Below are 13,432 nucleotides of genomic sequence, written 5' to 3'. Positions count from 1 at the left end.
TTTGCCTCTGGCCTCCTGGTTTCAGACACTGCATCCTTGGTGACAAGGGGCACTTCAATGGGGCCTGGCCCCCCACTGGAGCTGGTGGGGGTCAGGGGCTAGCTCAGATGCAGGTGCCGCCCTCCCACAGGACAACACGGGTAACTACCCCTACCCCTGTGGCCATCGCAAGGTGCCCACTGCAGTTATGCTGGGGCCCTGGGCACCGGGGCATCCTGGAGATGCTGGGGAATCTGAGCGAGGCCTTCATGACCTGGGTTCTGGCCTCCGGCAGACTCCTCAGAGCTGGCAGCTGTGTCTCAGAACTCCCTCTGCCCCACTGCTCCTCAGGAGAGGAGTTGCAGAGGTGCGGGGCAGACACCGCCAACAACACCGGGGCCCTGGGAGGCCAGCTGTGTCCTGGGCATTGACTCCCAGGCCCCAGAGTCTGCTTCCTCCCAGACAGACTGGTGAGCGGGTCCACCCCACCCCCCGCACACTGGGAGACCAGCCCGTCTGCTGCAAGGTTCAGCTTAATGCCCAGCACCATCCTGCACCTCTCCTTGCCACCTGACCAAGGCCCCAAGCCCTGGAGGAGGAGAGTCCTCACGCCCTCCAGCCCAGGAACTATCCAGGCTGGAGGGAAAGAAAGGAGCGGTGGCAGGAGGTGTCCACAAAGGCAGTACGTGGTGGCTAATTATGATAATGAATTCAATGTCAGGATGCTTCCCTGGCAGGAGTTGCCATGGAGACAAGCATCTTGAGCAGTTGGTCCCAGCCCCAGACTCCAGAGGCTGTGATGGGGGTCAGGCAAGGGGCGGGGCAGGCAGGCAAAGCGGACCTTGCTCACCACCCAGAGAGTGAGCATCAGCCAAAACCACCACAGCCCAGGTGCACGGCTGGGCCTGCACCACCCAGAGCACCCAGTCTACCAGCAGCCACAGCGGGGCTTGGGGGTGGGGCTGGCCCCAGCCCTGCAGGATCCGAAGCAACAGAAGAGACCCAAGGTTGGCCCCCCCTCAAGGTTGTCCCCGAAACCCAGACTCCCCCATCTCCAAAGACTGAGTCAAAAGGTAGCTGGGATTACTCACCTCTTTCTACATATTTAATGAGATAGGCGTACGTGCTCAATCATGTCTGACCCTGTGTGACCCCATGGACTACAGCTAGCCAGGCTCCTCTGTCCATGGGATTCTCCAGGCAAGAATACGGGAGTGGGTTGCCATGCCCTCCTCCAGGGGGTCTTCCTGACCCAGGGATCGAACCTGCGTCTCTTATGTCTCCTGCACTGGCAGGTGGGTTCTTTACCACAAGCACCCCCTGGGAAGCCCCTAATGAGATAACCCTCTCATAAGCAGGTGGCATGGTTGGGAGGAAAAATAGTTGCGTTGCTATCGCTCATTTGCTCGCCCCCAGGCCCCAGAGCTGGGAGAGGAGAGTGGGAAGGGGTCACTGACATTGAGCCCCACCCCCAGGCTGGAATCCACAGCATGTCTGCTATGCTCCAGGCACTCAACAACTGACAGACGAGGAAGGTGTGAGTCCATTTTACAGATGAGAGCACAGAGGGAGCACAGAGGCTGTGAAGCTGCTCACTGCAGCCGTGGGGGCCAAGCCTGAGCTCCCCTTCCACTGGTGGGGTCCCCAGAATCTTCCATTCTGTTAAGACTGTGCCTCCCTGGGGGCCGGGTGATCCAGGAGCCAGGAGAGGCCGGGGGAGGGGGAGCCACCAGTGTGAGGTCCCTGGGGAACCTCCCGCTGCCTCGTCCTTCAGGACTGCAGCCGGCGCCGCAGCCTGGAATCTAATTTCACTGCCTAATAAACTGCTCTGCCTCCAGGATCCACTGCCACGTCCAATCTCTGGGAGCAACAGGAAGCCTGGATTCCTGACAGCTGTTCAAGGTGCAAAGCAGATGCAGGGAACCACTCGTCATCCTGCCAGGGTTGGAGGGAGCTGGAGGTTCCACGCAGACCTCTTCCGTGGAGCCCGGGCCACCAATGGGGCAGCGCCCAGCCCACTGCAGCCCAGGAGAACAGAAGGCACTTGGAAGCACCACCTGAGCCTAAGGCCATGGGGGTGAAGGAGGTGGGCACTGGGAGCCTCGCAAACAGCATGAGCTCAATCAGCTGACAGGCCCCGACCCAGGAATCTCAGACCCTGGGAAGGTCTGGCTTCAGACTCAGCATTCAAGGCCTCTACAAATGACCTTGGCCTCCCTTGTCCTGGCCCCCAACGCCTTCCCCTGCTCCCTGCTGGACCAGAGGTTTCTCCACATCCACAGCAACCCCCACATCCAGCCCTCTCTCTCCCAACACGCAGGAAGGCATATTCGGGGGACCACTTATGCTCCACTGGCCAGTACCTCGGATGGCCCTTGTCCTCCAAAGCCTCAGCCACAGGGTGAATCTGGTGACCATCTGGTCCTACCCTTCCCAAGCATTGTCCCCTGACCACATACCAGTCAGAAGCCCCAGATTCCAAGGGACCCCCCCAGTACCCCCAAAAGAGTAGACATCTGTGGTGAAGCCCCAGGGGCTCCGGGAGCTACAGGAAGGGCTGTCCCCTGGGGCCAGGCCAGACAGGAAGACCCCTGGGGCCCTGGCAGGAAACCCACTGGCTCAGCACCCATGGAGGCCACTTCCCCAGCCCCCCCCATCTCGTCTCCAAAATGGCCGCTCCACACGGGACTACTCTCCACTAGTCACCTGTCCGCATCCAGACCCAGCACTAGACAAAGGCCCACCTGAGTGCCCTCCTCCATCCCATGTCAAACAGGTTTTGGGGTATTTTATGTTTGTGTGTTTATTTTAGCCACACAGCATGCAGGATCTTAGTTCCCTGCGTAGGGGTTGAACCCGTGCCCCTTGCAGTGGAAGCTTTCAATCCTAACCACTGGACGGCCTTGGAATTTCCCCTCCATCCCCCATCAGAGTCCACCCACCGCCAGCCTGCACACATGGATGGGTCCCCTCATCATCCCCAGCCTCCTTAGACACAACAGTGCCCACCAGGCTCACAGCCCCCATCAGGGGTCCTCCCTGCCAAGACCCCATGTTAGGCCTGCTCCACCAGACTCTTCCTCCAATGTGTCCTGACTGCAACCCACCTCTCTGTTCCCCATTCCCAGCACCCGACACCCCACCAAGACACCTGGAGGAGTGCCCATCTCCTCCTGCCAGCTCCCCTGCTCCAGGGCCTTTGCACGCTTTCCTCCACTGCCTGGCACTCTCTGCTGCATGCCCAGTGCAGGGCTACCCCCTCCTCATGCCCAGGTGCCGTGCTCAGCGTCACCTTCCGTAAGAGGCTCCCGCCTCCCTCCAGTTTCTCTCCTGGCGCCCCCGATCATCCTGGTGCTGGCTCTCCTCAACTGCTCTGCTCATCCGTTCCCTCAGTGTGCAGCCAGAACCCGCACACGGGGTGGGCCCACATCCTGACAAAGAGCAAGGTCAGCTCTAGCCCACAGCCTCCATCAGACAAGGCTCGATAGTGCAGACCCGCCAGTTTGGGAGCAAGGAGGCAAGAAGGGGCCACAGACAGAGGCCCAATGGACCCAGAGGCTTCTGAAGGCAGAGGGTGGGGGTCATGGGACCAGGAGAGTACGGCACACCCCACGGAGCCTGGCCACACATGAGTTTACAGGCGGCAAACGCATTCATTAAAAACACAGGAAATGTTTGCATGTGTTCACACAGAGCCATGAACTCAAGTGTTCACAGCAGCTCCAGACACCCCAAACTGAGGGGGACGCCCCACAGGTCATCAGCAGATGCACAGTGGGCAGCTGGCCCCTCTGCAGTGGAACATGCTTGGCCTTTAAGGGGCGCAAAGCACTGACCCAGGTCACAACCTGGATGAACCTTAACACATGACACTCAGTGAAGGAAGCCAGATGCAAAAGTCACACAGTATGTGATCTGCTCCCAAGAAATGTCCAGAACAGGAGCTAAGACCCCAGGGGCTGGAGGTGGGGAGACAGACTGGATGGGCTTGGGTGTCTTAGACGGGGACAAACATGTCCCAAGACCAGAGATAGCTGGTGGCTGCCCCTCACTGTGAACCCAAAAAACACCCCCAATTGGCCACTCTGGAGTGACTAATTGTACATTCTGTGAGTTTCACCTCGATTACAGAAGAAAGACGGGCAGGTTGTCAGGCTCTGAAGAAGCAGATGAAGCCCCATCCACGTGCTTGTGCCCAAGCCAGCCTTCTCACCTGGGCCTCAGCTTCCCTCTGAGAAAGTCTCAGACAGCCCACCCCTTCCCACACACTGCTTCCAGCACCCCTGCCAGCAGGGAACCTGACCCATCCTTAGAGGAAAGACACTGCTCTGAGGCCTCTGGGGGCAAGAAGGGCCCCAGCCTCCCCTAGAGAAGCTTCAGCACCCACTCGCAGGGAGCAGGCAGCCACTAGCTGGTTGATATCCTCAGTCGTGGGAGAGGGTCCCCTCCAGGTGTGTTTTCTTCCATAGTCTTCACTGAGTTCTGTCCTTGTAAGGCCCAGACTCCCCTAGGCCCAGCTCACTCTGCGGGCCCCATCTGGAGGTGTGCCCCCAGGCCTGACACACACTCCCCCAACACAGGCACCTTTGGGGAACTGCCCTGATCAGGCAGTCAGCATGGCTGACTCTGGCCCCTACAGGTCCCACAGCCCCACCACGTGGAAGCCTGGGCAGGAGTGGGATGGGGAGGGGTCCCCCAAGGGCACACTGCAGTGGACAGGTTACTGGGCTCAGAACACAGGGCAGACACCAGCTTTTGGGGGAGAGGGGCTCCCCCAATGAGGGGGTCAGTTTGGACTACACCCCTGGTATCCAACATCCCCTTTGTGAGCACAGGAGCCAATTGGGGCTCAGGGCACCCCACCCAGTGTTCTCCTGACTCAGGATCTCTCACAGAGTCACCCCCCGCCTACTGCCCCCAGGTTGACGAGATGGCCAGGCTTGCTCCCCCAGACTCTTCCTGGAGACCCTCCAAGCAGCTTTCAGGCTGGTCCCCCCACCACACTCCCACAGCTCCCAGCTCACTGGTTCTTTACAGACACCCCCAGTGTCCTCTCAGCCTTCACTTCATGCCTCCAGCAACAGAGGGCTCACCCTCGGGCAGGACCTCACTTTAACAAGCCCCCTCCTGGGCCAGCCCTGGTCCTGACCCCAGGGCCCCTCCCCAGACCAGCACCCAGAGCCACCAAGGGCACAGGGTAAGGGATCAGGGACAGGGCCACCTTTTCCCCCACTCCGGAGAGATGGGGAGCCTTGATGACAGAGACAAAGTCCAACATTTGCCCAATTGAGGCTTGTCTGACTCCACGCGTAAATCCCCACTGCTCACGGTCAGCATGGAGGAGGGTGACAGAGTCTGAATCTGATCTCCTTTGAGAAACACAGATGCTCGGAAACAGATCAGGAATGACAAACGCGCCTCCTCGGGTTTTCTGCATCTTCTCCGTCTCCTACAGCAGACGTGTGCAGTATTCAGAATCAGAAAGGATAATGCACCATAACCAAGTGTTTCTCTAAGAGGCCACCAGCCCCCTCTCTCAGACCACGCGGTGCTGTCTGCCCACTGCATGGCCTGAAACACTGGGTTTCCATCCAGAAGATATTAATTCAGCTCTCAGCTAATTAAACTGCAGATTGGAGAGAACCATTTGGAGAACGTTAACCAAGGAGGAAAGAGCCCTCTAAGCACAAACAGCTGAATCTGGAGACAGAAGCAAGTGGTCCAGACAAAGGGTGGCCATGCGTCTGCCTCAGGAGCCCCTTCCCCGCGACAGCCACTCGTGGGCAAAGCCCTCACTCTCCACGGTCCTGCACAGAGTTCACAGGGAGAAACGGCCAAGGGTTCCTGATCAGGACCATGGCCAGCGCCCTGTCCGGCCCTTCAGTCACACAGGACCCAGCCTCCCATCCCAACCCTAACCCCTGCCCCCACAACCAGAGGCTGAGCTCTAAACGCTCCCACTTCTTGTTCCTCCAGTGAAAGTCAGAAACCCTGCATCAGACTGGCTGGAAGGCCGTCCCAGTACTGCCAGTACATCCTACATCAAGGCTCCGTCTCCCCTGTGGATACGGCCCAGCAGGACTGCCAGTCCTTCAGGGCCCTGCTTGCAGGAACAGAAACAGATCACCAGGTGCTTGCCCAGGCTCCCCCAACTTCCACACCCTCCATGACCCCACTTCCTCCCCCAAAGCCTGGGATCCCAGGAGAAACTGGCCTTTTTCCTCAGACAAACCCTTCAAGTATTTTTCCAAGTGTTAAATGGAAAAGCAAACTCAAAAGTTCTAAGCTCTCTAGCTGGGCCAAGACTGAGGCTCCAAGGAGGGAAGGGGGCCAGACAGGACCTAGAGGAGGAAGGGGCCTGGGTAGGGGCCGCACGCAGCAGACTGCCACGAACAGCCTGGGAGCTGAGATCTGCTACCACCGCGGATGGCCAAGGGATCGCTGAGGACAGTTTCCAACAACTCCTCATAGGACTTTCTGGAGCAAACATGTTCTGCACAGTTACAAAATTATTCCAGGTAATCCAAAAAAATTAAAGAACTAATTGTATTCAAGACAGCAGGCAGAGCCTAAGAACACTCAGATCTGAGTACATCCTGAGGGTGAAGGTCAGACTCAGGGATGGAAGCTGGAACACACCCAACCTCCCATTTCAACTGAATGAAGCCACCATGGCCTCTACAAGGAGCTGCTGGGAAAGGCCTGCCTGTCTGGTGTCCTCTTCCTTTGGCCAATCCCAGGTGCTGGGCAGTGGGACCAAGACTCTGGGCAGCTGGTGGCCAAGGAGAAGTGAGAGTCCCCTCACAGGCAGACCTTCCTCAGACCAGGGGTCTCAGCATGTCCTTGGACCTGCTAGAGAAGCTGAGGGCCCTGCCCATCACCTGCCTGGCTGAGTGCTGGTGGCCCCACTCACCAGTACATGGCCTTGGATCTGTTCATAAGACAGGCTCACCTGGGCTTGCACCCCAGTGTCATGACACCTGAAAAAGCCCTGTTCTCCCTCCAAAGGGCACCATCCTGCCTGTTCCCAGGGGAACCCCTTTCCATGATAGAACACACACTTCCCACACCCAGGCCTTCACAACGGGGAACTCTGGGGCCTGCCACCCCCACAGGCTCTGACTGGGCTGCGGAGGAAGCCACCCAAACTCAGAGCAAATTGGGGGGTGTGGGCTGCGGCTCTGCAGCAACCCCTCAGGAGGATCAAGAGTCCCACAGCCGACCCATCCAGGGGCTGGAGATGCATGTGTCCCAACCCGGCTTCCTCCTGGATAAATGGAAAGCTTGGTGCCGCCCAACTTCAAACAACAGACTTCAGCCTCTAACTCCAGACCATTTATGTGCAAAACAGCCCCCGGACCACCCGCCTCCAACTCTCCCCAAGGCTGCCCTGATTCACCGAGGATCAGACAGCCTTTAGAAATAGTCATCTCTCTGCCCCAGACCCCTCCCGCACATACCCACGTCATCAAAAGAGGTCTCGGGGCTCACCATCACCCCACCAGCTCTCAGGGAAGTGAGAACATTCACTGGGCAATGGCACCCCACAAAAGCGGAGGGAGGGGGGCAGCTTTGTCAAACCCTCCCCAACGTGGAAGGCGGAGTCCCCAGGGGACAATGTGAGACTGCAGGCCCCTCTTCTTCCAACCTCAGCTCTCACCAAACTGGCGCAGCCTTGCTGGCCGGGTGGGCTGCAGCCGGGAGGGCACAGGTGAGGCCTGTTTCCTGGGGCTACAGAGCTGTCAGAAAGCACAGCCGGGCACCTGGGGCAGTGCCAGCTGAAGGTGGGCTCTAAGTTACCATACAGCAGCTCATCGCCACATAGCCCACAGGGAAACCTGAAGTCCCCTTTATGGTCTGAGGTCCATGGCTACAATCTGTCCACCGTGGTGCTTTTCAAACCAAAACCGTGTGGCTTCCTCACTTGGTGGTACCAGGTGCTAGGACCACTTAGTGATGAAAGGAAGACCTCCCCCACCATCTGGGCAGCGGCAGAACAAGCGAGGTCCTCTAGGGAATGGGCAGTTCGCCTGGACAAACACGCAGCGTCAGCCTGGGCCCTGGGTCTAATCGTGCAGCCATGTTCACAGCAGCCCTGAACCTCTGTCCAGACCAGCCCCTGGCCAATGGGACTGAGAACATGCTAGACTGGGCTAAGGGAAGCTGAGGGCGGACGGCCCAGAGTGCTGTCCCAGACGTGCCCACCTCCATCTGCCCGGAATTCCTCCTGCAGAGCAACTCATGATGTAGCCAGGACCCCGTGACCATCACACACGCCAGGCACTGTGTTGAGTGATTCACAGGAGACAAGCCCAGAACCATGTCCCCATGTCACAGACACAGACACGCAGGGCCCTGCTCCAGGAGCAGCTGCAGGGGCAGGATCCCTACCAGGCTCGCCTGGAGCCCCCATGCCCACTGCCCACCCACCTTCACCCACACATGTCCTCAGAACCATCACTGATTATAACCTCAAGCTGTGCCTAAGAGGGGTGTGGGGACGACAAGGTGACATCTGGTACTAATGCATGTGCCCACCCAGGAAAGAGCCTGCATTTATACTCAAGAATGTTTTCAGTGACCTGCCTACCAGCTAACCCAGCAGCACAGTTTGTAGTAACGAGGTATTGGACACAGACCAATGTCCCTTACACGCTTCACCCCTGGAAGGGCAGCAGCTTCCAGTGACCCGCCCCCTGCCCCCCTCCCTGTCCTCCTCACACGCCTTGGTATGGAGGCTCAGCCCTCCCCATGGTTTCCTCCACCTCCCTGGCCCTCAGCACCTCCCATGAAAGGCCCAGAGTACCCCTGGTCCCCTGGACACTGTTCCTTCTCCAGTAGGTTCAGAACCCCACTCCCAAGGGTAGGGGCAGCCTGGTGGGCTCACTAGGGGTGTACTCAGAAGGTAGTGTGAGCAACACCCAGGAGCAGAAGTGGCCTCTGCTTAGCCGGAGCGCTGGGATTAACAGAGTCTGAACATTCATTGACTGACTCAAACAAACGGGGGAAGACACCCCCTTAGACACTCTCTCCACCACTGAACTCAGTCTATGCTCTCAGAAATGACCCGGTCCTTCTACAGACACTCCAGGGTGAGGCGTTTTCAGGTGCGGTACCCATTCAAGGGTCCCCTCCTGCCGCAAGAATCTCCACAAAGCCAAGTTGTGAAGTTTGACTTGTACTGATTTCTAACAAAACAGAGGTCTTTCTTTGTTCTGATCTGTGAAACTGTCAAGAACAGAGCTTTCAACTGACTGTTACCTTGAAGACACAGACTGTCTGCGGGGCATCACGGCCCAGTGTAATTAGACACCATGATTAAAAAACATTTCATGGTTGTGGGAGGGAAATCCTACAAGGAGGCCTGAGGTCTCCAGACAGGCGGCCAGAGACAATCTGCCAAGCCCTGGTCTCCCTGGAAACCACAATCCTCCCACCTTCTCACCTTTGGGGAAATTTCCATAAGATTCTCCAACTCTCCAATCAATAGTCACTTCCTCCCCAGGACGGTGGGGTAGTCTGGGAGCTGGAAGGAGCTGAGGACATGGCCATTCAGACTCCAGCTTCCTCTCAAAGCAAAGCCCTGGTCACTCGCCCTAGGCCCACACTCATCCCCAAAGGCAGTCAGGGCGAGGAGAAGAGTGACCGGCCCGTGGGGTCCAGCCTTGCCTACTGAGGACATACAGATGAGAAGGGGCAGCAGGCAGCCCGCACGTGACCAGATGTGGAGCCAACTGGGTTATCCAAGGCCATGCAGGAGACGAGTATATGGCCTCAAGGTCCCAGACCCTCATCCCACTGCCCCCAGCCACAGGCCCAAACTGTCGCAGGCCACCGGAGGTCTAGCTGACGCCATCTGAGGATAGAGGGGGCTCGGTGTACCAGCCCAAGAGAAGGCAACTCACAGCAGTGAGCTAGTCAGATAAGCCCTGGTCTCCAGGGGTCAGTCCCTGTCCTGCATCGCCAGCATTCTCCATCTGCCTATTTAAAACACCATTTCATTGGCAACTCCTAGTGGCTTTCGGACGTTGGAAGTTAGCCAATCTGCACCCCAGCTCTGGGCAGAGACCCCTTCTGGCGTGAGTGGGGCAACTCCGGAATTCTACCCCTTGCCTCGGTCTCCTCACCAGTGAAAATGGGGCCACAAAATGAGAAAAACCTGAGACCGGCAGACTGCAGGCCCACAAGATGTGTGGTTCCCCTCTCCTCCTAACTCAGGCCTCAAGCAGGTTCCCCTCAACACCAGCCTGCCCGCCCAGGGGAAGGAGTCATGTGGGGAGGGGTCAGCCGGCCCAGGGACCGCTCTCCCTCCAGCCCAAGCAGAGGAAGGGACCTCGAGGCTGGGAGAGGCGGCCTGCCCTCCGCCTGGTCTGAGATCCCTCCGTACTCAGGGAAGCCTCCTGCCTTCAGAAGTGTTTCTGGGGCTGCTCCTAGGCAGAGGCAGTGATGGCCATAGCTCCGGGCCTAGAGGCACGTTCAAAGAGATAGCCCCTTCCGCAAAGGGTGGGAGAGAGGGGGACGGGACCTGGCCTGATGCCCACCAAGCCGGCAGGGCCACAAGGCAGCCGCCTCCTTCCCCTCCTCTGATGCTCAGAGGGTCCGGCACACCCCTGCCTTCCAGAAGCCAGGCTTTGGTGGCAAAAGGCAGAGGAAGGTGGCCTAGGAAGGCAACGCTGTCCACCCCACCACAATGCTCCCTGCCCCCATGGCTCCCCCAGGCCCAGCGCAGGAGGGGCTTGAACTGGCTTAATTAATGAATCAACAAACCAAACTGAGGAGTGTCGGTCCCTGCTGGGGGCGTGGGGGGAGGCTGGCAGTGTGCACAGGGGAGGCCACACCCTCGGGGACCGGAATGAGGGCAGAAAAGGTCTCCTGAGACTGATGGCCTGGGCCCCAAGGATGGGCGGGGCCTAGGGACAGTGGTGGATTCCATGCTCAGGGACTGGGTGATGGCTGATGAACAAGACAGGACAGAGATGTTGCTGTTCAGGGAGTATCCCGGGGCCAGGTGAGGGGAGGCCCCACACAGTTCACCTCCACAGTGCCTTGGGGGAGGGGCAGCTGGGCCGCTTTACTGCCTCGGAGCCCCCATGTGCTGCAGGCTCACTTGTCCTGACTTAGGGACACTTGAGAAGGAGGCAACAGAGACCCCACCCTGGGAGTGGCTACCTGGACCCCAGCCCCACACACTATCCCTACAGCTTTGGAAGCAGGAAGCACAGACGGCTGACTGCTTCAGGCTGGGCATGGAGGGGCCAATAGAGGGGCCCTGGGAAGCCCTGCCAGCTGGGACCTTAGTGTCAAAGCACAGAAAACCCTCCAGTAGCCCCACTGTAGGTCAAACAGGAGTGAGGGCACCGTGGGCTGTGTCCATGGATCAGAGGTCACCTCAGGCCAGGACCTGCCGGCCAGAGCCGGCCCCCAGGACCCCCTTGAGCCCCAGCCCAGCAGGAGAGAAGACGGGGCTCTTCCAAGGGTGAGGAGCACACCTGGGCACATCCGCCCAAGGGGATTACCAGGGCGGAGCCACCTCCCCAGGGTCGGCAGGGCTGATGCGGTGCCAGGGAAGCCTCTGGGGACAGTGCCCAGGAGGTCTCCAGGGCCGTGGTGACCCCCAGGACACCCACTCCTCAGCAGCTGGGCACTTCCCTCCCAGGGTCTTCTCTCCCTCCCACGGAGGGTCCATACAGAGCACACACTCACAGGCACAGCACACTGCGTCTGTTCTAGGTGGGCCCTCAGTTGGTCGGAGATGGTTTCCCAGAATCCACCCCTCACTCCCATCCCAAAATGCCTCTTCTCACAAAATGGCCGAGTCCCGGCCCCAGGCTGGCTGGGATGGGAGAGAGAGCCTGCAGGCTCAGAAGCCGTGCACGCCACCGGCATGGGTACACACACACACACACACAGGCACAAACGCCACACACATGCAAACACCCATGTGCACACGCTGGCCCCTGGCCACCAGCCCTGCCTCAGGAGCCAGGAGCTCCCTGAACAGTGGGCCTGGGGACACCGGCAGCCCCTCCACAGCCAGGGCGGGTGGCCCCAGGATGGTGGCACCCCTTCTTCTGGGGGTCCGCTCTGCCAATGAGGGGGTCCAGAGACCAGAATGTGCACAGGGGCCTCAGGCATACACTTGCTCCTCCTGCTGCTGAGAGGGGTCAGGGCCGCGCTGCGTGGAGGGAGAGTGGGGGTGCAGGACAGCTCAGGGATGGGTGCAGGTCCACGGGACAGGACAGCCAGCTAGCTGCCCTGGGCCTAGGGCTGGGGAGGAGAGTAAGATTTGGACCCCTCCCCATTTCCGCGATCCAGGCGCTCAGCCTGGACCAAGAGCAAGCGGCTTGGGGGGATGGGAACGGTAAGCCAGCCCCTCCCCCATTTCCCTTTCTTTGGGCGAACCCATCTAGAGGGGGCCTCTCAGGAGTCCAGATCCAGTGGCAGGACGGGCAGCGCTGCGCTTCCTCCCAAACCGGCCCTTTGTTCCGTACAGCGACCGTGGGGAGGGGCCTCTGGGGCTGAGGAGGGGAAGCTGGGGCGATGCAAGGCTCCCCATCCTGCGGGGGAGGGGCTGATGCAACCCAACCAGGCCGCGGGCGGGCGGGCGGGGGAGTGGGACAGACGCCCCCGCCCGGACCTGAACGCCGGATCTTAGAACTCCTTTCAACCCTATGTCTCCAAAATCGCTCTCCGACCTCCGTCCCCCGCTTGAACCAAGGGACCCCAGGCACACGGTGTGACCGACGCGGGCGCCCGGACACAGACGGAGGCCCTTGTCCCCTGCAGCTGCGCGCCCGCGGGCCACCAGCGGCCGATTGGCCCGGTGCCCCGCGACCCGCGCCCCCGCCCGGGTGGGCACTCACACGTAGGCGTGGTAGATGAACGCCCAGCCGCGCGGCCGCTCCAGCACGTTGTAGAGGAAATTTTGCAGCTTGCGGTAGAAGGCGTTGCGCTTGGGGGGCTTCCCAGCGCCCGCGCCACCCGCACGCGGCTTGCTCAGGATGCTGCCGCGCTTGGGGGCCTCGGAGCCGGCGATGAGCAACGCGCCGTCCCGGGTGGAGTCGGGCGCGCCTGGGTCCAGCCCCACGAAGCCCACCTTGAGCTTCTTCTCCCCGCTCGGGCCAGGGTACACGCCGCCGTTACGCGACTTCTGCACCATGGTGCCGGGCGGCGCCCGGGCGGGCGCGGGTTCAGCGAGGGCGGCGCGCGGGGGGCGGCGCGGGCCCGAGCCCAGGTCCCCGGCCCGGGAGCCGCATGGCCGAGGTGGCGGTGGCGGCGGCGGTGGCGGCGGTTCCGCGCTCCTGCCGGGCCCGGGCCGCGCGCGGGGACGTTGCGGCCACCTAGCTCCGCGCGCGCCTGGGCGCCTGGCCCGAGGCCGCGCCGGCTCCGCCCGCCGCCTCGCCCCGCCCCCCGTTAACTCCTGCGCCGCCGGGAAGGGAGGGGAGGGGAGGAG

The 13,432-nt window shown here is 60.3% G+C and overlaps 1 protein-coding gene across 5 annotated transcripts in view; it reads right to left on the bottom strand.

Moving 5' to 3' along the window:
* Positions 1 to 13,138, bottom strand: part of KCNQ2 (potassium voltage-gated channel subfamily Q member 2) — a 42,986-nt gene extending 29,848 nt beyond the window's left edge. For all 5 annotated transcript variants that reach the window (XM_069548890.1, XM_069548889.1, XM_069548891.1 and 2 more), the window contains exon 1: positions 12,843 to 13,138. In XM_069548890.1, the coding sequence (XP_069404991.1) occupies positions 12,843 to 13,138 (296 nt within the window). The remainder of the gene's footprint in view (positions 1 to 12,842) is intronic.
* Positions 13,139 to 13,432: the final 294 nt, after the last annotated feature.

Source organism: Ovis canadensis, chromosome 13 (assembly GCF_042477335.2).
Source record: "Ovis canadensis isolate MfBH-ARS-UI-01 breed Bighorn chromosome 13, ARS-UI_OviCan_v2, whole genome shotgun sequence".
In the NCBI taxonomy this organism is placed as follows: Eukaryota; Metazoa; Chordata; class Mammalia; order Artiodactyla; family Bovidae; genus Ovis; species Ovis canadensis.
This window is presented reverse-complemented; position numbering and strand designations above follow the sequence as displayed.